The 24,342-nt window shown below is 36.6% G+C and overlaps 1 protein-coding gene, 1 long non-coding RNA gene and 1 pseudogene across 2 annotated transcripts; 2 read left to right on the forward strand and 1 right to left on the reverse strand.

The window, feature by feature from the left end:
- Positions 1-67: 67 nt before the first annotated feature.
- On the forward strand, positions 68-10,055 carry LOC102890927 (complement receptor type 1; the record flags this gene model as incomplete). Its single annotated transcript, XM_025039200.1, has 6 exons — positions 68-328; positions 956-1,354; positions 2,873-3,049; positions 3,132-3,234; positions 5,344-5,429; positions 9,694-10,055. Coding segments are annotated over 6 exons (1,388 nt in total), but the record flags the coding sequence as incomplete, so codon positions are not given.
- Positions 10,056-12,006: 1,951 nt separating this feature from the next.
- LOC112470124 lies at positions 12,007-13,802 on the reverse strand (annotated as a pseudogene).
- Positions 13,803-15,559: 1,757 nt separating this feature from the next.
- LOC112470248 lies at positions 15,560-18,457 on the forward strand. Its single transcript, XR_003042895.1, has 3 exons — positions 15,560-15,707; positions 17,593-17,616; positions 18,409-18,457. It is a non-coding gene; the product is annotated as an uncharacterized LOC112470248 (long non-coding RNA).
- The last annotated feature ends 5,885 nt before the right edge of the window (positions 18,458-24,342 follow it).

Here is a 24,342-nt window from a genome sequence, read left to right on the forward strand (position 1 = left end):
ATTTATAACCTTAAGAAATTGAGGTTTTGATTAACGGTTTTGATTAACTTGCTGTCCCTTTTCTCAGGTATTCACTGTAGGCCGCCTCCAGCCATCGCCAATGGAGATTTCTTTAGCAGTAACAGAGAGTATTTCCAGTACGGAGTGGTGGTGACCTATCGCTGCAAACTTGGAGAGAGAGGGAAAAAGCTGTTCGACCTCGTGGGCGAGGCATCCATACGCTGCACCAGCAAAGACAACCGAGCAGGCATCTGGAGCGGACCTCCCCCTCAGTGCATCGTACCCAACAAATGCACGCCCCCAGACGTCGAAAATGGAATAAGGGAGTGTACATCTGTGATACATTTTTTCTACTTCCTCTATATTTTGCCCTTTCCTGATTCAATACTGGCAAAAACATATCTATATCCTAAATATCCACATTCTCTAAATTATTAGCATAATGTAGAACACATTTGATTATCTTTATTACTTCTGAATCTGTGATTATTGTATTTGTCATGTGTAATATTGTGTAATTGTGCTTTATTCCTTTTTTATTGGTTGTGCCAGAGCTTTTTGTTTTAACTTATTTGATGAAGAGTCTACACCTATTACTAACCAATAGAATAAAGCCAAGTACCTCTACAGAGAGAGAACTGAATTACCAATAGTGAAATAACATATAAAGTCTCAGTTAAAATGAGAAGCATGTGGACTCTGATACTACATGGACACATTTATTGAAATAATGTTAATTGAGAAGAGCAGAAGCAATAATGCTGTGGCTACTTAATTTACACTTGTGTAAAAAACATGTCTTTACATTATAAAACATTAGACAAGAGTAGAAGTGTTGTGGATATTCATATTTGGAAATTTGGGCTTTTTATAAAACTGGTTACCAAAATTTATAACCTTAAGAAATTGAGGTTTTGATTAACGGTTTTGATTAACTTGCTGTCCCTTTTCTCAGGTATTCACTGTAGGCCGCCTCCAGCCATCGCCAATGGAGATTTCTTTAGCAGTAACAGAGAGTATTTCCAGTACGGAGTGGTGGTGACCTATCGCTGCAAACTTGGAGAGAGAGGGAAAAAGCTGTTCGACCTCGTGGGCGAGGCATCCATACGCTGCACCAGCAAAGACAACCGAGCAGGCATCTGGAGCGGACCTCCCCCTCAGTGCATCGTACCCAACAAATGCACGCCCCCAGACGTCAAAAATGGAATAAGGGTGTCTGAGAACAGAAGCTTGTTTTCCTTAAATGAAGTTGTGAGGTTTAGGTGTCAGGCTGGCTTTGTCATGAAAGGACCCTCCAGTGTGCGATGCCAAGCCCAAAACAAATGGGAGCCGGGGTTGCCCAGCTGCTCCAGGGGTGAGTCTGACTGAGATCTTAAAGGGGCCTACATATGGCATGAGTTGTAGGAAGATAAGGAGGTCAGCGTTTGTTCTGGCGGAAAGATGTGTGGTGAGCAGTGTGAGTAAATTTTGGGGGGTGAAGCATGAAATTAAAATGTGTGTGGGTATGTCTGTGTATGTGTGTTTGCGTGTACACTTTTGTTCATATATTTATTTTGAGAAGCAAGATCTTAATCAAAGAAGGAGACATTTGAGAGTCTCATATTGAGCAATTCTCAGGGCAAAGTACCAGCTCCAATGTCTCTCAATGAGATTGAAAAATGATATGGACTTGATGATCAGCTGTGTAATAAGCACTTGACATGCATTATTTCATCTGCGGTTTATAACCTCCTTTGAAATAATGTTTATATCCATATGACAGTAAAGTCACCTTGGTCTTTCAGATGTTAAATAAATCATCCAAATCACATGCTACCAAGTGGCATACTCAGAAATAGAATGCATATGTGTCAGACCCCAGAGCCTGGATGTTGTGGATTCTTTCCATACTTCTAGCAATATCTATCACAGAAAGAAAGAAACTTGCTTATGAAGACATATCACAGCCTCAGAATAGTCACAGAGATTTTAGAGTTTGTCTTTTCTGGTCCACTTCCTATATTTTATTGCTAAGAATCTGAAGTTGAAATTAAAAGTAACTTGCTCAAAGTCAAACAGATTCTTTATTCATCTTTAATTAGATATATATTAGGTTGAAGTTCACGAGTTCTGATACCCTCAGCACACACCAAAAGGACTATGAATGGAAGCAGCCAGACCTTGACTTAAATACTTTCTGGGCAATAGGCTCTCTCATTACAAGGACTAACTTATTGAAGGGATTTTGTTCTCAAGCTTGTCTTATCTTCTTATGCCACAATAGCTGGTTTAGGAATGGATTGATGAATATCATGGGTAATATATTGGGACAGAGAGGGAGCTTACAGTTCTTCCGCCAACCCACATCAACCTTATGCAATCACTCAGAGAGCAGCTGGGAGTACAAACAGACAGAGACATAAATGTTGATTATTACTATGCTTTGAATTTCCAAGTACAATAAAAGAGACAAAGAGAAATCCATTAAACAGATTTCAGCTCAGGAAACCTTCTCATTACCTGAAAGATGAGGCTGTATTGCATTGTCATTCCAGCAAATATGTGGATGGAGAAGCCCGCCAACACAAATAACTTTATACTGAATAACCAGCACTAGAAGAAGGGACTCCCATACCTGGTGCACCTATGAATGTATTTTAGACCTTGTGCCAGAAAGAAATAGATTCTAATTCTCTACCTTGAAGGCTTTGACTAGATCTCTCCTCTATTCTTAACTTCTACATTTGTAAAATGAGAGGGTTGGAGTATCATGTGTCTTTGTTAGATTTGAACTTCTTTAATTATGAGTCTCTAACTCTTTAGAAGGACTAAAGTTTAGCAAAAGATATTTTCCCATATCTGAACAGGAACTTTGGACTTATTCTTTTCCCAGTATGTCAGCCACCTCCAGAAATCCTGCATGGTAAGCATGCCCTAAGGGACAAGGACAACTTTTCCCCTGGACAGGAAGTGTTCTACAGCTGTGAGCCCGGCTATGATCTCATAGGGGCTGCTTCTCTGCACTGTACACCCCAGGGAGACTGGAGCCCAGCAGTTCCCAAATGTGCAGGTACCTTCATTCTCATCTGGTTTGCAGATGAATCTCTTTGTACTTCACATAACAGTCTTACTCCTGATTTTTTTTCCTTTAGTGAAGTCATGTGCTGACTTTTTGGACCAACTCCCTAATGGCCACGTGCTCCTTCCACTTAATCTTCAGCTTGGGGCAGAAGTATCCTTCGTTTGTGATGAGGGGTGAGTGTGACCTGGAATAGAGACCAAGGACTCAATGCTGGATGCTAATATGCTGACACCCTAGGCAATGGGGATTTATTTTAAAAGGGGGCTGACTAATGGAAAAGAAGTAATAAAAGAGCTTAATATCTGAAACAAAGTTTGGAAAGTATGGTAAGAACCATATGAAACCATGAATAGATGTTACTTGAAACATGAGCATTAGTATTTAAAAGGAAAAATGGTAAATAAACTGAACAGTAGAAATATAACAACAGATCTTGACTATTTGTGTGGATTAAGTATATGGATAAATAGTAATTTGTAGGCATAAAGAGATAAATATTCCAGAAGCATTAAAGTTTGATAATTAAAAGAGTGTTATTATAAGTAACATGCAAGGAACGTTTTAGGAAATTTTTAAACCAACAGTAGAATTTAGAACAGAAATAAAAGAGTAAGTAGTATTTTTTAATCTAATTATATATCATCTAATTAGTATTGAGTTGGCTGAAGGATCATAAAGACATGCTCATGTTTCAAGTAACATCATTAACTCTTTCTGTGAATCTAAATGATCTTGGTATTATGTTCCAACATCACTGGCAAGTACAAAGAATGAACCACAGAGCAGTTGTTCCCAATGTATTCTGTCAACCAATGGTCGTGATGCCAATTCAATGACAACAGGAATCCCCAATGTGGGGTACAGTGAAAGGGGAGACTTTATTTAGTGCAAACAGCTCAATGGTAATACAGCTCGGCTGTATAATAACATGGCTGTGAGATAACTCCATAGTGTTACAGCTCAAGTAGGATACAGCATGGCTGAGGAACAGCATGGCTGTGAAGCCACCCTGGGGCAAGGTGGCCCTGGGGCCCCTCTCTGGCTAGACAGCTTTACTATGCTACAGTCCATCAAGACAGCTCTAGCCAGAGAAATGCAGACTTAGGTGGAAAGAGAAAGTGTACTCCCAGAGCCAGAAGGGAGCTGACATATTAAAGTCCCTGCCTCTTGTCCCTGGTTGGTCCATAGTCATGTAAATGAGGACTCCAAATTTTAATTGGTCCAAAAAGCATTCTCCTGATTGACCATAACGGAGCCACTCTGACTAGTCAGTGAAGATGCCAATGAGGATATAGCTGTGCAGCTCCAAATGGATGGGGAAAGCCTCAGTCCTGTTGGTTGAAATATGATTTCAGGAACTCTATAATGGTTTGTTCAAATGGCAGGAGCACAATGCAGGTGGCAGCTCAGTGGGAAACAGGAATTCCAGTGTAGGCGGTTAAGTACAGGCTTCTCCCTGAAGCATGGCTTGCATGTAAGGCCCCTGTTTGTTAACAGCTGTTAAGCTCAGCCTAATTTCAGACCAGTTAGGCACCAGGAGCCATTATTAACAGGTACATTCATTCTTCGGGTCAACAATTTCAAGAACTCCTTGACAGGCATTAAATATCAGTCACTCGATAAAGACCTGCAGGCAATTCAGGAGGCCATCGGTCTAACAATAAACCAGATGTTTTAAGATAATTGTGCTCCAAAGAATTCTCTCTTCTCACCTTTTCTTCTTTTTTCTAGTTAATTTGACTCTACTCTTCAATAATCTAGATATGCCATAAGTCTCATTTAGGAATATTCCAAACGTATTGGGGAAAACAAAAACAAAAACAGTCTCTGATATCTTTCCTCACATTCTTTGATTTTCCAACCTAAATCAGGATCTGTTTTCTCCCTGGTCCGCTAAGAGAAGAAAATGCTACATTTTGCATTAAACGAGTTTCTTCTCATAACAAAAAGGGGGCTGCCTGAGAGTAGAGAAAGATGACCGGAAAGTCTGGGACCAGACCAAGGAAATGCCTATCTGTGTTTTTTGTTCCTTCTTCAGTTCAGGCCTTTCTGATTATTGAGCTTTGGCAGTTGTTATTGTTTTGTCCATCATTGGAAGTTGCAATCTTTCAAAATATTTTGGTTCTGAGCCTCTATCAGCTGAGAAACCAAATGAGCTGAGCTTTTTCGCCCGAGTTTATTGATATTAAATTGTATTTCAACAAACGAGAAGTTAATATCTGTCTATGAAGGGAAGAGAGAAATTGTGTGTTCACCCAGTCCCTACTGCTTTTGTTCTTTAGGTTTCATTTAAAGGGAAGTTCAAGTAGTTACTGTGTCTTGGTTGGAATGAAAAGCCTTTGGAATAACAGTGTTCCTGTGTGTGAACGTGAGTAAAAAAATATATCTATTCTGGTCTGCATCTTTCTTCTTGGGTTTTTTTTTCTTTCCAATTTCTTAATGCATTTTGCCCTATGAAATAATCAAATGTCTACCTCTCTGTTTATCTTCATTTTTGATATAAAAATTTCTGTGTTGGAATAGTTCAAAGGAATGTTTTTTGGGAAATAAATCTGAACATCGTGTGTTTTGGAGTACCACCCTATAAATGTTTACAAACATACTAGGTGCTATAAATGGGAAGAAATGCTTCATAGATGAAGAGAAATTTATACTCTAAAGGTTTGCCAAATTTTCCCTTTTTCTTGTCAATAGTGATGGTCACACTTCAGCTTTTCTATCCTTTCCTAAATCATCCAGTCATTCACATACTCATTCAATAATTTTTTAGCACCTACAATACACCAAACAGTCTTCTAGACACTGGTAGTATGCCTGTAAAAAAGAAAAACTAGGTCCTTGCTCCCTTGTTGTTTATATTCTTCAGCAGAAAGAACGATTAAAAAAAAAAAGGTAAACAAGAAAACAGATAATTTCAAATAATACTGAGTGTTATTAAGAAAAAAAACAAGGTAATGCATAGAGTAGTTAATGTGAAGGGAGATAAGGAAAGCTAGGAAAATAATAAAGTTCCAATTTAAAATGAGGTGATTAAGGAAGTCCTTACTGAGAAAGTAACATTTAAGCACTGACAGCAATTAGTTGACTACCAATGTGCATACATAGAGGAAGAACTTTCTATTCAGATAAAGCAGAAATTGCAAAAGTCTAAGGTAGAAATGTTCTTGGAATTTCCTTTGAAAAGCCTGATCTGACATTTTCTCAGAAGCTTATATGACTGGTACAGAGTGAGCAAATACAGGAGTAGTAGGAGGTAATAAAGAGAAGTAACTCTACATACTGTAAAAACTTAGGTGTTCACTCTGAGCAATATGGAAAGCCATGAAGTATTAGGAGTAGAAAAGTAACATGATCTAACTTATTTTTAATGATATCATTCTGGCTACTCTAGAGAGAATTAAGTTGAAAGGGATATGTCTTAGATTGGAGATTTCCCAGAAAACAGCACCAGAGGTAAAGTTCATGTTATAATGTTCAATTGGAGGGTGCAATCCCAGGACAGAAAGAGTTGAGAAGGACAAAAAAAGGAGGCAAGGAGGAAAGATCTGCAAATAAAATATATTGTGTTGCCAAAGTGGCCATAAGCTTTACAGGAAAAAGAGAGAGTTTTTTGGTCATATTAAGACATCTGGAAAGGCTCTATGGATCCGGAACTATCCATTAGGAATAGAAAAAACAATTTATCTATTGTAAGTTTTCTGTATCCTGTCTCCTGTTTATCCCAAGGGTATAAAGCCCCTGGCTTTCGTGTTGTATTAATTTAACCCTCTGATCAGACTCTGGGGACATCTCACACAACCTGCTGCATGGCGCTCCATCTAAGTCTAGATGTGGTAGAAGAAGCCGGAATGGCCATGGATCTAGTTGTGTTGACTTGGATGTGAGATGTGCTTTGACTTCTACTGCAATGGGACAGTAGAGGCCATACAGTAGCCCATCTTTCACCCTTGGAGAGGCCGAAACAGCCAGTGTTGTTAGGAACTGAGGTAACAGTGGTATCAGTCAGCACTCTTGATTGGGAAAGCAGCTGAGGGGACATAAGGCAGGTGTAACCAAGAAAATCTAGAGGATACAACTGAGGGTATAAGCTGGGTAGCTACAGCAAAAATCGATCAGAGATGTTGGCCCAGGATAGCAGTGGGGGAGGTAATATGAAGTGGTTAAATCCTGGATACATTTGAAAGGTAGAAATGACAGGATTTGCTGATGGTTCAGATATAGATATTAAAATAGAGACTAAATGAGATCACCTAGGGAGTCAGTGTGGCCATAGAACAGATGCATGGTCTAAGTCTTATAAATCTAACAATAAGAACTCAGAAAGATGATAAGCAATCAGCAAATGAGATGAAAAAGAAGCAGCCAATGCACTAAGAGAAAAAAATAGGAGAATGAAGTATCTTGGAAAACAAGTGAAGAAATTCTTTTAAGAATATGAGACCAAGCAACTGTTTCCAGTTCTACAGAGAGGTCAAATAAGATGAGGACAGAAAATTATCATTAGGTTTAGTGACTTGTGGAGGTAACAAGTGACCCTGGCAAAAGCAGTTACAGTAGAGTTGTGGGGGCATATGCTTGATAGGAATGAGTTCAAAGGAGAATGAAGGAGAGGAATGGAAGTTCATGGACGATATCTTAGAAGAATTCTAATGTAAAAGGAGCAGAGAGATGGGACTATAGTTACAAAGGGAAGTGGAATTAAGGGAGCTATTTTTTGTTTTTATGATGACAGAAATATAAAGTGTTAAATAAAGAAACACTACCAATGTATCCAATCTGTCCATGTGTGTCTTGGTTGGAATGAAAAGCCTTTGGAACAGCAGTATTCCTGAGTGTGAACACGAGTACAAAGAATAATTGTGCAGACTGGGTATCTCTCTTTCTTTTTATTTCCAGTGAGTTTTGCCTCATGGAATCACCTGTTGTCTGGATCTTTATTTAACTAAATTATTAATAAAATATTTTTTGTTGGGAAAATTTCAAAACAGGTCATGTAGGTCTTATATATGATATATTTATGTTACTAATCTGTAAGTCACTAGGTTAATGCCAGTGTCAAAGTTTATGGAAAACATGTGAGGAGACACTGGATGACATGAAGGCCCACCAAAATTTATTTATTTACTTTTGAGTTTTGCCACCTGGGAGTAATTTCTCTTAAATTTGTATGTCTTTTTATCTCCTCACATATTTAAACTATTTATTCATCCTGTTATTCAGTCCAGAGCATTTATTGAGGAGGGGCTTCCTACGTGCCAGGAGTTCATGTGGGGAGAGTACCGAATAGGAAAGACATATGCCTGCTCTCTCGAGTTCGATTTCTTGAGGAGGCAGACCATGAATTAAGAAAATAAGTAAACATATAAAAAATTAAATACATAAGACAGAATATTAAAAGTGATGTGTTACAGATAGAATAAAACAGTAATATGATAAATTAGTACAGTACAGGGAGGTGAGTCCATATTTTAAATGATGAAGTGAGCTTCCTTAAATTTTTAAACCACTCACTTAAAAAAAAAAACATTTGGAAGATTCAGAAATTGAGAAATGGGTATTTTATACACCAAGATATTACTGATTTATCTTACTTTGTTTATTAATAATTTGTTTGTTTGTTAATAAGGCAAGACCTATTTTTAATCCACTTTTCCTGATGTTTGGAAATGTTCATTTTAATTTGTATTTTGATAAAATACCTTGCTAGAAACTATTAGAACATTTTATGGTAGTATGGTGGAACTTTATGAGAACACTCCATGTGTATAAAACTTAGAAATCCAGGAGACTCAACCTTCCTGACACATATAAAGCTGAAAATAAATTTTTAAGTAAACTTTGGATAAACACAAACACATAGTTGAAATCCAAATATGAGAAGTCAATCATTGTTTGATATACTAAGACTCTCATTTTTTTTATACATACAATTCTGACAAGTTTGGGTATCTCTTCTTAAATTTATGTAAGATTAGAAGTAATGAATTAGTTTTAGGGAAGGAACTGCTAGAAACAGATACACTAACCGCAAGAAGAAATGACAGCAGATAGCTCAGAAGAAAGAAAAAAATGAAAAAAGGAAGGGAAAAGGAAGCTTCCTGGTGCCCTTTAATTTGCCTATAAAGAACCCTATTAGAATCAACGTAGTATTCTTTTGACACTATTAGTTTTTGGTGTTGGTATGGATGATAAATGTCATGAGTCATCAAGAAAGAGTTATATCTGCTAAAAATGATAGTCCATGTCTAATAAACTTCACCAAGATTTCCCTAAACTTCAGATCTTTGAAGGCCAAAACTGTCTGTCTTGTACCCCATTGTCAGCCCAGGACTGTGACAATACCTGACACAAAGTAGGAGATCAAATGACTGCTGAAATATTAATTATCTTCCAAATTGATTAAAAACTTAGCTACCTGGAGGGTCTTTTGGACTTTCGCAATAAACAGTAAACTAAGTCTCACTTTTCCTAGTTCCTTCTCAGAAAAAGCTTTTTATATTTAAATTCTATCCACCTTAGTTATGTTCTCATAGAATGAAAATGTGTTTATGACACAATCCCAGGACACCATTATTGTATAATCATTGTAGTTGAAACTCTAATGGAACCTAATGCTCTTTTTTTCTTTCTAGAAATCTTTTGTCCAAATCCTCCAGCTATCCTTAACGGGAGTCACACAGGAACTTCTCTCGGAGACATTCCCTATGGAAAAGAAATTACTTACACATGTGACCCCCACCCAGACAAAGGGATGACCTTCAACCTCATTGGGGATAGCACCATCCGCTGTACAAGTGACAGTCAAGGGAATGGGTTTTGGAGTGGCCCTGCCCCTCGCTGTGAACTTTCTGTTCCTGCTGGTCAGTGTACACTTCTCCTCAATACAGATGGATCAGTATATCTGGGCAAGAACCTCTATATCTTTTTCCTGACAGTCGTTCATGCTTCTGAACACAGCTTTGTGATGAATATCACATACAGAATTGCCTGCTAGGCAAATAACAGATGGTTCTAGCAGCGCTTCATGTCCCAGTTGGTGGTATTCTAATGACCCTTCCCGCTGGGGTGAGGAGTGTAGGATGGTGAATAGAGGAAGGAATAAAGAGTGGAGGGAATCAGTGAGGCACAGATTTTATAGAGAATATTTTCAAAGCAATGAAAACAAATGCTACATAAAATATTCAATTATGCCATCTCTATTACTAGTTGGTTTTATACTAGATAGATAGGTGTGCAGAGCAAACATGCATGATGATGATTGTAATTTACATTAGAACTGGTAATGCTATAGAAATAATCAGGAAAGTCCAATGTAGGCATCTACACTCCTTTTGTTATTTCTAAGTATTCTGCTCAGCCTGTGACTGCATTTTGTTGACCCTTCATCTCACTTCTAACAAAGGGAACTCAGGCTGCCCTAGAGGAGTGGAGTCTAAAATTGTGCTGTTGGTCTCTGTAGCTCATTCCTTTTCATATTAGAATGGCTTTAAATGACAGTATTTGTCATCGGAGGATCCTTTGTGGCTGTGATTGTCCACACAAGCTCCATCCTCCAGTAAAGACAGACAATACTGAATTGGTAGTTTATAGATCCCACTGGTACTTCCGTCTGGTGCAGTTTGCAAGTAGAGAATACAGGCTGAGGGGTCTGGGTTTAGATAATCAGTCTTTCAACTGAAAGGCAAACATTTAGTGTCTTGGGACCTGTCTGCCTGCATTTTCATGTGATTCTAATAGTCAGAGATATTATTAGATGTGTTGATGTGTTCTTACTTCTATGTTTAACTGAATGTCTTTTCTTGTGTTTTGGGGGAAACTTGTTCTCAGCATGTTCACATCCACCCAAGATCCGCAATGGGCATCATGTTGGAGGACATACATCTCCATATCTTCCTGGGATGACAGTCAACTACACTTGTGACCCAGGCTACCTGTTGGTGGGGAATGCCTTCATTTTCTGTACACACGAGAGAACCTGGAGTGAATTTGATCTTTATTGCAAAGGTATCTCTTATTCTTGCTGGGTTTTTGTGGAAAATTGATGCATGAGGCTGAGAGACCCTTTCTGGGAGGATCATGAAATGAGTATCAATAGTGGAGGTGAAAAGCAGAACATTAGGAAGGAAGATTGCCCAAGGATCCTCAGCTCTACCAAATAAGTAGGAAGAACTGATGGAATTTCCAGTAATATGATAGATTTTGAACATATTTTAAATGCTTTACAGGCTTTTAAATAATAAAAAAATTTAGCTCAAGAGGATCTCCAAGGGTCACAGGTGGTCCTTACAAATATCCTTAGAAAGTCAGTAAGAGACGAGAGGCACAGTTTGTTGAGAAGAGAATTGAAGCCTGGAGTGAGGTTGAGTGCAGTGAGCTCCTGGAATTACTGGATGTGGAGTTTTACAATAATCTCCAAGACCAAAGGTGAGGTGTTTATTTCCTCTCTTCCCTGGAACAAGTCATGAGAATTATTTTCATTATTTCTTTCTATGTTTGCAAAAATGATATCTGACTTACAAATATTTGTTGGCAATATTCTAAAGTGCTACAAAAAAAAAAATTGAAAATCATATTCTGTGACCAAGCATGGTACTGAGATTTTTACAAAAGTGATTTTTGTTAGTCTCCAGAAGAATTTGATGAGGTAGGATTGTTATTCTTGCTATGTTACAGAGGAGAAAATTGAAGTATAGAGAGAACCAGTAACTGGTTCCGTGATCCATAGCTCATTAGGGATGGTGATAGGATTGGATCCCTGCTCAGCCCCTGCTTTTGAACACTACAAACTATACTGTCTCTTTTTAAGCCATTTCCTGTTTAGAAAAAAAAGCGAAGCTCACTGCCAGCATTAATTTAATTTTACATAAACATACTCTGAGGCTGAAGCAAATCTGACTGGTTTTCAATGTGAAAACAAAATATAAAAACTGTTCCTGGAGTTATTTCTAAGCAGGACTTTCTCTAATCCTAATATAATAGAAATGTATATGATGATCACTATTTAACAATTTTGTGTGTGTGTGGTAAATTTGAAAGCAGGGAATAACACAAAATGGATTATCACATTCCACACAAAAATATCACATTTCTCCCTGGATCTTCTTGTTATCCTTGCGTGAGCAGCAAACTTTGCAGTGACCAGTTGGATTCTGTTTTCCCGATGTTGGTGGTATGCTCTTGGGGGAAATGTCCCAGACAGATGAAGAGGTGTGATATCATCAGAGCACGGACAACCTTGAAGACATTGCTGCCCTGGCTAGTGATGCTTTTCCAGCATTCTTTCAATCAACATCAGTCTGAAATTTACATGGCTGATGGTGAGCTCAGGATTGTCCTTCTTGAACAGCATGTAGGAGTTCAGCACTGTAATGTTTAAAAGGTGGTGAAAGAATTTCTTATACCAAAACTTGTGCCTTTTGTGCTTAGTTAGATAAGTGAGCATCTGATCAGCTGAGTCCATTGCTCCCATATTCTCATAATGCACAATGACACATGGCTTCTTAGTTTTCTTTCCATTTCTGTTGTCTACTTCAACCACAGTATCATTGTGGATGTTGACAACATTGTCACCTCCTTCTTGTAACACCATTTCAGTGCCATAAGTTCACCACAGAATCTGGCTACAGACATCCCCTTTGCAATCCTTTTATTTTTTTTTTAGATCATTTAGTATCTATTCTCTGTTCAAATGAGCTGTCCCAACCCCATCAGTCCTGTTTTGATGTAATTCACTGAAAAGCATAAGAGATATATAAAAGTTATCAAGGAAGACACAATATGCTTGGCCAAGAAGGTCATTGATCAAGGTTAGAACAATGAATGACGATTTCAGACCATCAGCTGAATCTTTCAAATTCATATTGGGCCCCCTGTGAACAAGCATATTCCACATATAATCAGATTGACTTTTACAAAATACACATAGCCAGAGACCAGATCCTGCTCATTTTGTTGGGATGTACTGCTTCATAGCTAACCAGCCCTTGAACAGCATCAGTGATTCATCTACTGCAATGTTTCCATTTGGAGTATATACAGTTGAAAACTTATTTACAAGAAAGTTGAACACAGGATTGATCTTCTGCAATGAAATCTAGGTCTCTGATTGACCAGCAGATATAGGATTGTTGACAAAATGCAGGCACCAGAGCAAAGGTAAAACTCTTTCACCAGTCACAATTTGTCTGAGATAAGGTATATCCAAAAGAGGCCTTGTTGACCAAAACATCTCCAGCTCAAGTTTCTACACAATACCTTGAGGTAACATCACTGAAAAAAAGACTTTCAGTTCATCATTGACAGTGCCTTTCCATTTATCCAATTGCGAAAATCCTTTCGGACCAGGGGGCTTTGAAGCCAACAAGGCAGGTTGGGCATTCATTTCACTGGTAATTTTTGAAACTAATTCCTCAGTAAAGAACAGTTCAAAATACTGCAGGGCACCAGTGGTATCACTGACATCAACTTTTTTGCCAGTGTGCCAGTAAAGTCATACCTTTGAAGTCAAATTATAGCAAATTGACCATTGCAGAGTGCAACCTGAGCTGGTGTAGGGCTAGTTCCATCATATTGGAATCATCAGAGGCCTGACCCTATAGTGTTCTATGGCACTATCCAAAAAATCATCAGAATCATCTATTTTGGAAAAATTGGATACGTCAAATGCATCTTTGACTAACAACTGTTCAAGGACGATGTTAACACCACGAGTATGAATGCCACCTTTTCTAGGATTTGACATTTTCAAAGATAGAAAATTACTATATTTTGTCAATGGGAGTACCACTACTAAAAACAGAATGCTATGAGTAGAATGATGTCATTTGTTTCCAAAGACTATCGATATACTAGAGCATTGAGAAAATAATAATAAAAGTGAGATATTTCACGACAAACTTTGGGAATAAGGTTAGGACTGTAATCGATGAATTATCTCAGGGTAAATGCTGTAGCCACAAGTGCCACAAGTGAGTATTCTCAGGACAAACATGAAATGGGTTAAATGTAGCTTTTTTTTTTTGATTTTGCAAAACTATAAGTTAAGTCATTTTGCTTTGCTTATTTCTCTTCCATTCTTTTATTTTAGAAATACCATGTAAGGACAAGGATGAGGTATAAGATATTACAGATATGCTTGTGTTTTTAATATTAAGAACTGGTTAGTCCTATGGCTACCATGGTTACAGGATCATAGAGCCTTCCCCAACCTAAAAGTCTCAGAAATCCTTCTTGGCCTCTCAGCTCTTCATTTTAGAGATAGAGAAAATGTGGCCCACCACAGTGATGATAAGGGTCTCTGTTGTGATTATGTGCAAACATGGATGGCACTTACAAGGTCCCTGTGGCTCTGTAGAAACTGAGAAGCTTACTTTTTATTGCTTTAATTACATTAGAAGTATGAAGATTCAGGGAATAGTTCAATGATTAATTGTTCAAATTAAGACTCTGCGATAGTTCTCCTGATAATAAAGAATAATATTCTATTCTTCTGGCAGCTGCTCTCTTTTCATTTAAATAATATTAACTTTGTCTTAATAACTATTCTATTCAAACATGGCTTATTACAAGAGTAATATTCTATTCTCTTGGAAGCTCCTTTTTTTCACTTAAGTAAAATTCATTTTGCTTCAATAATTGTCCTCTTTGAACATGGTTTATTCATTCTTCATCTTTGGCAAAATCAGCCAAGAACCTTGTTAAAAAGACAGCTTCTTAATCTCCATTCCCAAAAACTCTGTTTCTGACATTTTGAGTTGAGGTCTAGAGGTCTATTTTAAACAAATCCATCAGAATAGTTTGATGTTAGAAGACTGCAGATCATACTGTGAGAAATAGCATTTTACCTTGTTGGTACTTATAAAGAAAAAAAAAATTAGGCTAATTTTGAGACTATTACAGCTGAAAAGCAGGCTTTGCTTAAACTGAAGGTGTTAATGGCTGGGCAGAAAAAGAAAACAGAACAAAGTTTGACCTACATGAGATAAAGTAAATTAAATAGAAAATTGACATTTTAATTTCAGAATCATAATTTGCTAACCTCTTTGTTCTATGTATAAAAATGACCAGAAACATGCATTAATCAAGAGGCTAAATACCAATATTTGTAGTATTCCTAGAAACAGTTAACATGATATTCCTATTTCCATATATGACCCAAGTGGATCCAGGGCTAGCACGTAGTTATCCTAACTCCTCATCTTTCTACAACTTTCCAGTTGCAGAGTTGTCCATAATCGAAAGCGCATTACAATTCAATCTATATTCCCTTACTTTACCTAAGAAATTAAAATCAAAGAACTTATATCATAAGATGTGGTGCTGTGTCAATAATTCTTGGTTAGAAACATGACTGATCTTTGCTGAAGAGAAAGTAGGTTTGGGTCATAGATTTGTATTATGGCAGTTACAACTAACAATTATCAATAAACTATCAACTTTCTTCTAATTTTTCTAATTTCAGAGATTAAATGTAGCCTCCCACAGTTTATAAATGGAATCCGGAAGGAGTTGGAAGTGAGCAAAGTATTTCGTTATGGAGATAACGTAACCTTGAGGTGTAAAGATGGGTATACTTTGGAAGGCAGTCCCTGGAGCCAGTGCCAGGCAGATGACACATGGGACCCTCCTCTGGCCACATGCACACCTCGTAAGTGCAAGTACAAAGAATGTGCATCCTTCCCAGTAATGGTACTGTTCATTCATTCATCCATACTATTATCAAATATGGTGTGATGTTTATAGCATGTGGTAAGGGATAAGGAGTGCAATAGAAGTCCCTAATTCTTCTCCAAAAGTCCTCAGCAATGAGAGTCAGGCCAGCCTTGCTCTCCTCACTCTTCTCAACCCATTCATCTCTCCCAGGGACTCCCTATGGATCTTTTTTGTCTGTATCACTGTATTGTTGCATGCATTCCACAGGAATGATTTGTTTATAGCCTGGGAGCCTTAAAAGTCAAGAGCACATCAGAGACAGAGCAAGCCTTATTAACCAATGTCACCCCAATAAATTTAATAAAATAAAAAGTTATTAAAAAGAATGTTTTCAACATGAGTCAGGAAGCACCTTCCAAGCTGCAGAAACCAGCTGCTAGGTTTGCCTCATGCAATTTTAAACGGGTACAATAGGTACAGCAGATTTAGAAATCATATGTCATCGAGCCCTGTAGAAGAGCAGCCCTCTGTTGGCAACTAGAGGGTAATGTAGATAGAAAATCCTAATCCCTGAACTTGTACAAGGCAAAGAGCTGATGAGCAAAACTAACAATAAGTAACTTTTCTTAATCCAAGTAAGTGCTACGTTGCTCCCCAATACATTCTTATCACTCTTATTTATAAATATTTGAAAACCAAGATTGTTCAAGATACAATTTTTTTTACAGTTAATCCCTTAAACATTCTAGCTAATCAGATTTACAAATAATACGTCCACATTGTAAACTCGATACTCCTTTAATATCAAATTATGTTCACTTCTTCGGCAAAAGCTCACTGCCTAACTGAATGAATGCCTTTGGAGCATTCTGACGATGAAGCTGTGAAATACAGAAAATTCACGTAATTGGGAAACTACCCTACCAGATATTAAGACAAAATATAAAGCCACAATACACAAATCACTTTATAACAGTGCAAAAATACTTATTTTTAAAAATAAGTGGAAAACCTGATATTAATAAAATAAAGGTTATAAACAAAAATAAAGGTATCTTATGAATAAAATATAATAGCTGAGACATCCTCAATCCATGTGGAAGAAAAAAATGACCAAATAATATAGATAGCATTGAAAAAATTTAGAATTTTTCTTTTTATTTTACAATAAATACCAGATGTTATAAAAAGTTAAAAGTTTCAAAAGTAAACATAGAAAGCCTAATATAAAAAAATAAATAAAAGTTTACCAAACCACTAGAAGGCTAACTTTTTAAACTTTTTGATGTGATAGAAAAAGTCGTAAAATATCAACAAATTTGACTTACAACTTATGTATGTACTTGAAAAGTAAATAAGAAGGCAGTCAACAGATAAGAAATATGTGAAAAATATAATGAAGGGTTAATAGTGTTATCATATGAGTAGCAGCAGTGATGGGTGCGGTGGTAGTAATGGTTGTAAAAATTAACATATATTGAGCACTTAATTTCACTGTGCAAAGATGAGATGGATATAGAGATTTTATAAGTATGTAAAAACTGATGCATGGGAACATGTACCAGAAGGAAATTTACCAAAGCACTTCACGGTAGTAAGATTAAGTGTGGTACTATTTTTTCTTCTGTTTTATAAATTTTTGCTGTGATTTTATTACCTTTATGATAAAATATTAAGTTAAAAAGAAATAAAACAGACTACTGAGTTTATAAGATAAAAATGAGATTATCTGAGTAAAACCAATGGTTTTTCTTTCATATTAGAAAAAAAATGGACACTGTACTGATAAAAATCAGGATAAATTTTTCCAGGCTGAGAGCTCCTGTTTAATCATGTTAAGTGCTACAATGATGCATCTGTGGCCTTTGTCTTCCTTTTAGGCTCACATAATGGTTTCATTGTTGGTAAGTTCTGTAAAGGGTTTGCTGAGGAACTCTAGAATTTTTAACAGTAAGTATTCACTTATAATGAATGAAATGTTATAAAAGATCAAAATATCTTACGTTGCTACTTCATTAGAAAGAAAATAGTGATAAACTCAGGCCATGATACGGCAAAACTGATATCCTCATATACATATAGAGTGAGTGTTTTTTTATCAAGTGTTCTTATACTATCTTTGAACCATTACAAAGGAACAATCATTTATCTTATTTTATTGTAGCTGGAGAATACAACTAGTAATAATCTTCAGGTTGGTATTGTGCCCATTTGCACAAAATGGAAGTCACAAAAACCAATTTTCAAGCCAATTTCTGTGATCTGCATATTAAAGAGGAATAGTTTTATGATACAATTTCCTTCAAAGGCAATTGGTTTAGTCTGTTGTATAGAATAGCTCTTACCTGTGCCTTACACAAGAGATATGTGCAGAGCATGGAGAGCTGGAGCCCAGGACCTCCAGAGTTGTTCTAACATACTTGCTGAAAGCCTGCTCAGTTGGACTAAAGGTCACGAAACAGCTCTGCTCACCCCTCATCTATAAACCCATGGTAGTAACACAAATGCCCTATACTAAACAAGGAGCGGAGGGGATATCTTAAAGATAATCCATGTGAAGGTGTTTTTAAAGCAGAATTTATAGTTACACTTTTAAAAATCATTGGCAACCTCTGGAGGGACTAGATATCAAGGTAGAGTTTAAAATCTATGGGTTATGTTTTCCATGCTTTTAATTACCTTATTTTACTGCCTAGGCATGTCCTTTGGTGTGCCCATCTTTATTGTATCCATCCTTATTTCCTGTTGGATGATTCTAAAGTGCAAAAAAGTGTAAGTACAGCCATATTCTCCTAGAAAATATTTATTACTTTGTTTGCCTTCTCTTGGAAGCCAAAGAGAAGTAAATGAAAAAAAGAAAAAACCTACTACTTATACAGATGTAGTAATTCTTATAAAAAAGACCTTTGATGCACATTATGCATAGAGAAGTATTCACATTAAAATAAATATATGTGATACTAAGAATACCTTTTTTTTAAAAGCTTAGAATTTTAAGAAGGAATCGAGTTTTACAAAAGAGAAAATAGGCAAAAGGAATTTTTCCAAAGGTGTTGATGAGGCAGTTTTGCTGAGACATTCCAGACTTCTACTTCTACACACAGACCCTATATGGAAACTGAAAGATAGATAGCATGTCCCACATATGTCACAGACTGCCAGTGCGAAATACTTGAGGATTTGCTTTGGGTATTAGAAAAATAAATCTTTTATAAACACCACTTACTTTCTAAACTTGCAAAAATGTTGCAAGTTTTAAGATCTAAATAAAGAAACATTTTTCACTGAGAAGAGAAAGTACACAACTTTTGCATTAGTTGGTTTAATTATAATAAAATCAGTGATGTCAAAGTCAAAGAGATCAATGTTATAAGCTTGATTAGCAAGTTCTAGGCTGACGAGAACCAATGTATAAATTTAGATGAGCAGTTTTCTAAACAAATGCAGTCTCCTAAGAAGTATTATAGAAATTGAAGTTCTAATATTTCACCAAGGATGCCAATATAAACTTTTTAAAAGCAGAATATCACAGCAGGACTTCTCGCAAACAATCTGGTCACTTCCTCCTTCTCCCCCACTTTGAATTCCCCACATTCTATTAACTTATCTCTTATGTTCTTAGTCTCCACTACATTCCTTACCATGCCCCTCCCCAGACAGTGAGCTCCTTGTAATCAGAGACCACCTATAAGCACTCAAAATCTAACGATTTTTGACCTCTACTTGTACAGTAGTTAACATTAACAATGAGAATAGCAAAAGCTAATATGTTTGTTTATATAATGCTTTACCATTTATTGTCTTCTTTAATCCTCAAAGCGACTCAGTGAGGTAAGTAGGTCCAATAACATTGTTATCCTAAGGCAGAGAAGACTGAGATTCAGATAAATTTAGCAACTTGCTTAAAATCATACCAGTAGGAAGTTGTTAAGAATTAAGGCTTTAATCCCAATTATCTGACTCAAAATCTTAGCCTTGCTAACCTAAAAATAAAAGGACTTTCAAAGTGAGAATCAACAGCATTTATTTGAGATCAAAGAACCACTATTTCGGTCACACTGATTCAGAAGCTCAAATAATGTTTCCATTAGGAGACAAAGGCCAGGGGTACTTATGAGAAAGGGAAGGGGAACGATTACATCTTAAGAAGGAAGGCATTTCTATAGGCGCAGATAAAATAACATAGTGATGTTTATTCTAAAGAATGTCTTTAATTTCTAATCTGGTAGTCATCAGTCCTGTAGCCATAATATCTGCTGTGGCTATAATATTCTGCTTTTTTGTTATCTTTGCAAACAGTTCTTTGGGGCATAATACTGCTTTATGTTCAGTCCAAAAGTTATTTTACCCTATTTTAACATTCCAAAGATTTGAGCTATAAGACATGCAAGGCAATTCCTCTGGAATGGCAGCTCTGGCTTCATTTTAAAGTAGATGTGTGTGTGTGTGTGTGTGTGTGTGTGTGTGTGTGTGTGTGTGCGTGTGCGCGCGCGCGCGCGTATGCTTCATATGACCAAAAAGCTATCCAAGAGTCATCCAGAAGCCCACCCAGAGTTACCTCTTTTAAACGAAAAATGTTCCTAGTGCTCTTATCACTTAAAATTATACAAGGATTTCAGGAGATCTGTACCAGAAACTGGGGCAGAAACAATGTACATTTTCTATTATCACATAACCACCATTAACCAACTGGATAGGCATTTAACATTACTCACTCACATGGAGTGTATTCTCTTACACCTCATATGCCATTCATCATTCAAGACCATTTTCAGGCCATTAATTATCTAACTACATAGTCTCTACCCCTTGGGAGCCCATCCCACCTGGTCTTCCTTCCTTCCTCTTGCATAGATCTCAAGTTTGCCCACCCTCACCCTGTGAAAACTCTGGCTCTTGACTCATAGTCTTCTTCTTTAGTCTCAAGTGATGCCCTCATTTTAGTTTCCACGAGAGAGTAAAGAGTGAGTAATAAGGAAGTAGAGGAAAGTGGTGGAGTGAGTTAACTCTTTAGTTATTATATTCCTAAACCAACGCACACTTGAAATCTAAAGACACTGGTATTATTTATCATTTTATTTATATAAAATGAAGTATTTATTAAATAACCCCAAAAGAGGCTGAGTAGCACTGTAGGAAAGGCCACGGGCTTTGTGATCAGTAAGGCCTGTGCTCACACTTAATATCTTTGAGACTCTGAGCAAGATACTTATCTTCTCTAAACTTCATTTTCATTGTAAAATAAGGATAATAATAGTCCCTACCTTGCTTAACACAAAGTCTCACTTATAATGACTGTTAGAAAATGTTAGCTTTTATTATTTATACATGACTGTTGTTATTGACATTTAAAAATGATAAACACTTTTTTTTACTGTCAGTTTTCATTTACCTTCATGTTGCTCTCTTAACTGTGGATATTAATTGTGAAAAATACAGAACTTATATCTTAACTATAAGGGAAAAAGGAAGCCCTTGAGTAAGATGGCAATATAAAGCCATTTACATAGTGAGGTTAAATATTACAATCTTGTAACAGTATTTACTAATCAATATTACTTTGGAAATAGAGAAATGTGTTGTTTTAAAGCATGGACATTTGTCTATAAGTAATTTAAAGTTCTAACACAACATATGGGATGGTTTTAGTATTATTTCTTAATCCAAGTTTTTACTTAATCTTGAAAAGTGAGATTTAGTTATGTTTTTATTTTTAGATATTTTACAAAGATTTCAGAAACCTGAGGCAAATATGCCCTAAATTTCAAAGTGAAAACTACTGACTAATTTCTTTCAAAACTGAAATGTGTATAATTAACTTATTTTTCCTATCTTTTTCTCTCTTGCCAATTAGCCATAATACAGATGAAAAATCTAAAGAAGTGGATATCTATTTACATCCTCAAGAAGGCAACTGTGATCATGCTCAGTCCCTCCAAACAAATCAGGAAAATAGGAGGTACTTGATACACATATTGAATTCAGAATGTTTTCGACAACTCAAAAATCAAAAATGGAAAATGAGATTTGAATACGATGTTTCATTGATATCAAAGAAATTAGAAAGTACTTCAGAAGTCGGAAACACCTTTGTTGTTATTTTTTCTTGGATTATCTTTGTGCCATGCACAGGCACTGCTTTTCAAAGCATCCCTATATTTTTGTACATTTATGCTATGAACCTTTGAACATTTCTTTTTTTATGGAACCCAAGCATTTGTCACTTGGGTGTGCCTCTAAGTCCTTCAGTTCCCCTTAAATGTGCAGAACCTCTTAAGGATCCTGTGGAGACTTTCGCCTTACCTTTTTCCCTGCTTTCTGACTCTTATTGAATTCTGTCACCCACCTGGCTTCCTATGACTGCTCTCTCTTTTCTGTCCTCCTCGACTTGGGCTTGTTACCATAACCTATCTTTTCATTCCACCTATTCAAAGTAGCATTGCCATAAACTGTTGTGTAGTAAATGTTTACCCGTTTGCTAAAAGTTTGGGCCGAAAGGGGAAATTACACTATAACATAGTGGCACGTGACATAAAATTAAATACTGGAAATCACTGAACTAAAAAGTAACCATTTTTGTAAATGAAGTTTTACTAGAACACAGCTACACCCACCCGTTTCCCTACTGCCTATGGCTGCTTTCACACCATAAGAGCAGAGTTGAATACACTGGCTGCCCCCACCCGCAGGGTATACATTCAAAGACCCCCACTGGATTCCTTATACTGTGGATAGTACCAAACCTTATATATACTATGTGGGGTTTTTTTCTATACATATGTACCATGATAAAGTTTAATCACTTTCCATTATAACTATGCACTTATCATGCACTGTGGCCCTAACTTTTTACAGTTTGAGGAGTGACAGCAAAACTAGCCCAATTTTCTTTTTCCTTCTTTATAATTTTACCCATAGAAGATTTATTCTTCCCGTGGATCTTAGTAACCTCAAAATATGATTTTTTTCTTTTCTGAAGTCAAAATCTTTTACCTTTTCACATAAAAGAAGCACTTTAAGCTTCTCTTTGGCGTATCGAATTGCCAGCATCACTACTCTTGCACTTTGGGGCCATTATTAAGTAAAATAAGGGTTACTTGAACACAAGCACTGTGATACCATGACAGTCGATCTGATAACCCAAAGGGCTACTATGTGACTAGTAGGTGAGGAGTGTTTACACGTGAATACGCTGGACAAAGGGATAATTTATGTCCAGGCAGGATGGCACAAGATTTCACCATGTTACTCAAAACAGCTTGTAATTTAAAACACGAATTATTTATTTCTGGTTTTCTTTTTAATATGTTCAAAGTGTCGTTGACCATGCATAACTTAAACTGTGGAAGGCAAGACCATGGATAAGGGGGAATGACTGTAGATGCCACAGAGATTCAGAGACTGTGTGGCACACAAAGCCAAAATATTTATTATCTGGACCTTAAGAGGAAAAGTTTACAGAAGCCTGAACTATATCACACTATGAGGATTTTCTCACTGGCCAGTCTTCTTTAAACTTTGGTTTTCTACCTTTTCTCCAAGCCTCTCTCACATTAAACATTTGTCCTTTCTGTCCCAATCTTTAGTACATTTTCAGGGTACCTCATTGCAACTTTTGGTTTTCTTGTAAATTCAAAACTGCATTCCATCCAGCCCTTGCTTACTCTGGCTTGCCCAGGAGTCTTACAATTTCCTATCCAGAAGATCCCCAGGGTATTTTCAGAAACAAAAGCACAAAGAGCCCTAGAAAGGGGTTAGGCCATTCCTATATGAAGCAGAAGGAAAAACACTACATTTTTTTAGTAACTTTTTTTTCCTTCCTACCTTTTTCCCATACCAATGTGCATTAATCCAAATCTAGCATTTTATATCTATACACAAGTCAGAAATTGTAAATTCAACAGAAGATGGTGTAAGTGGCCACAAGAACAGGTAAGGAGGTGGGAGAGACATTTTATAGTTAATCAAGATATAGGCAATTCAAGTTTTTCTAAACAAAATATACAGGGTATGGTCAATTTTCTCCTAAGTAAAAATGAATATGCAAAGCCTTATGTTTATTATCTGGCTTCTACTCACATTGTTTCTATCAAATAGCTTATTTTCATGACTGTTTATGAAAGCAAATGAAATGTACATTGCTATTTAATAATAATTCAGAATTGGCAATTTAGTTTTTGAAGTTTTAATGATTATTTACCTCGATCCTTCTCAAATGGGTGTTTACATATGCCTGTGGTCTGTGTGGCTAGGATACCAAGAGGATATAGAAGCCATAAGTGAAAAAAGCATGGCTTCCTAGGAGATTTTTTCTGATGTTATCCCAGTAGTTTGAAGAGAAAATAGCATTATTTCTATATTAACACAAGTATATCTAAAAAGGAACAGAAAGAAAATAATGCAGGAGAGTTTAAGGTAAAATAAGACACAATACTGTGCTTTCCGGGATGCTTTAAGTTAGCCTCCAAGGCTCTTGATGCATTTGTTTTCCTCTACTGTTGGTGCACTTTGATGGAAAAGTTGTGTTAAACTGATTCATAGTCAGTCATGATGCCACCAAATATAAACAGACAAAATAACAGTATCCATGGAAGGCAATGGTTGTCTTTATAAAAGTTCACTTAAAAATA

This window comes from Pteropus alecto, unplaced genomic scaffold, assembly GCF_000325575.1.
Source record: "Pteropus alecto unplaced genomic scaffold, ASM32557v1 scaffold490, whole genome shotgun sequence".
In the NCBI taxonomy this organism is placed as follows: Eukaryota; Metazoa; Chordata; class Mammalia; order Chiroptera; family Pteropodidae; genus Pteropus; species Pteropus alecto.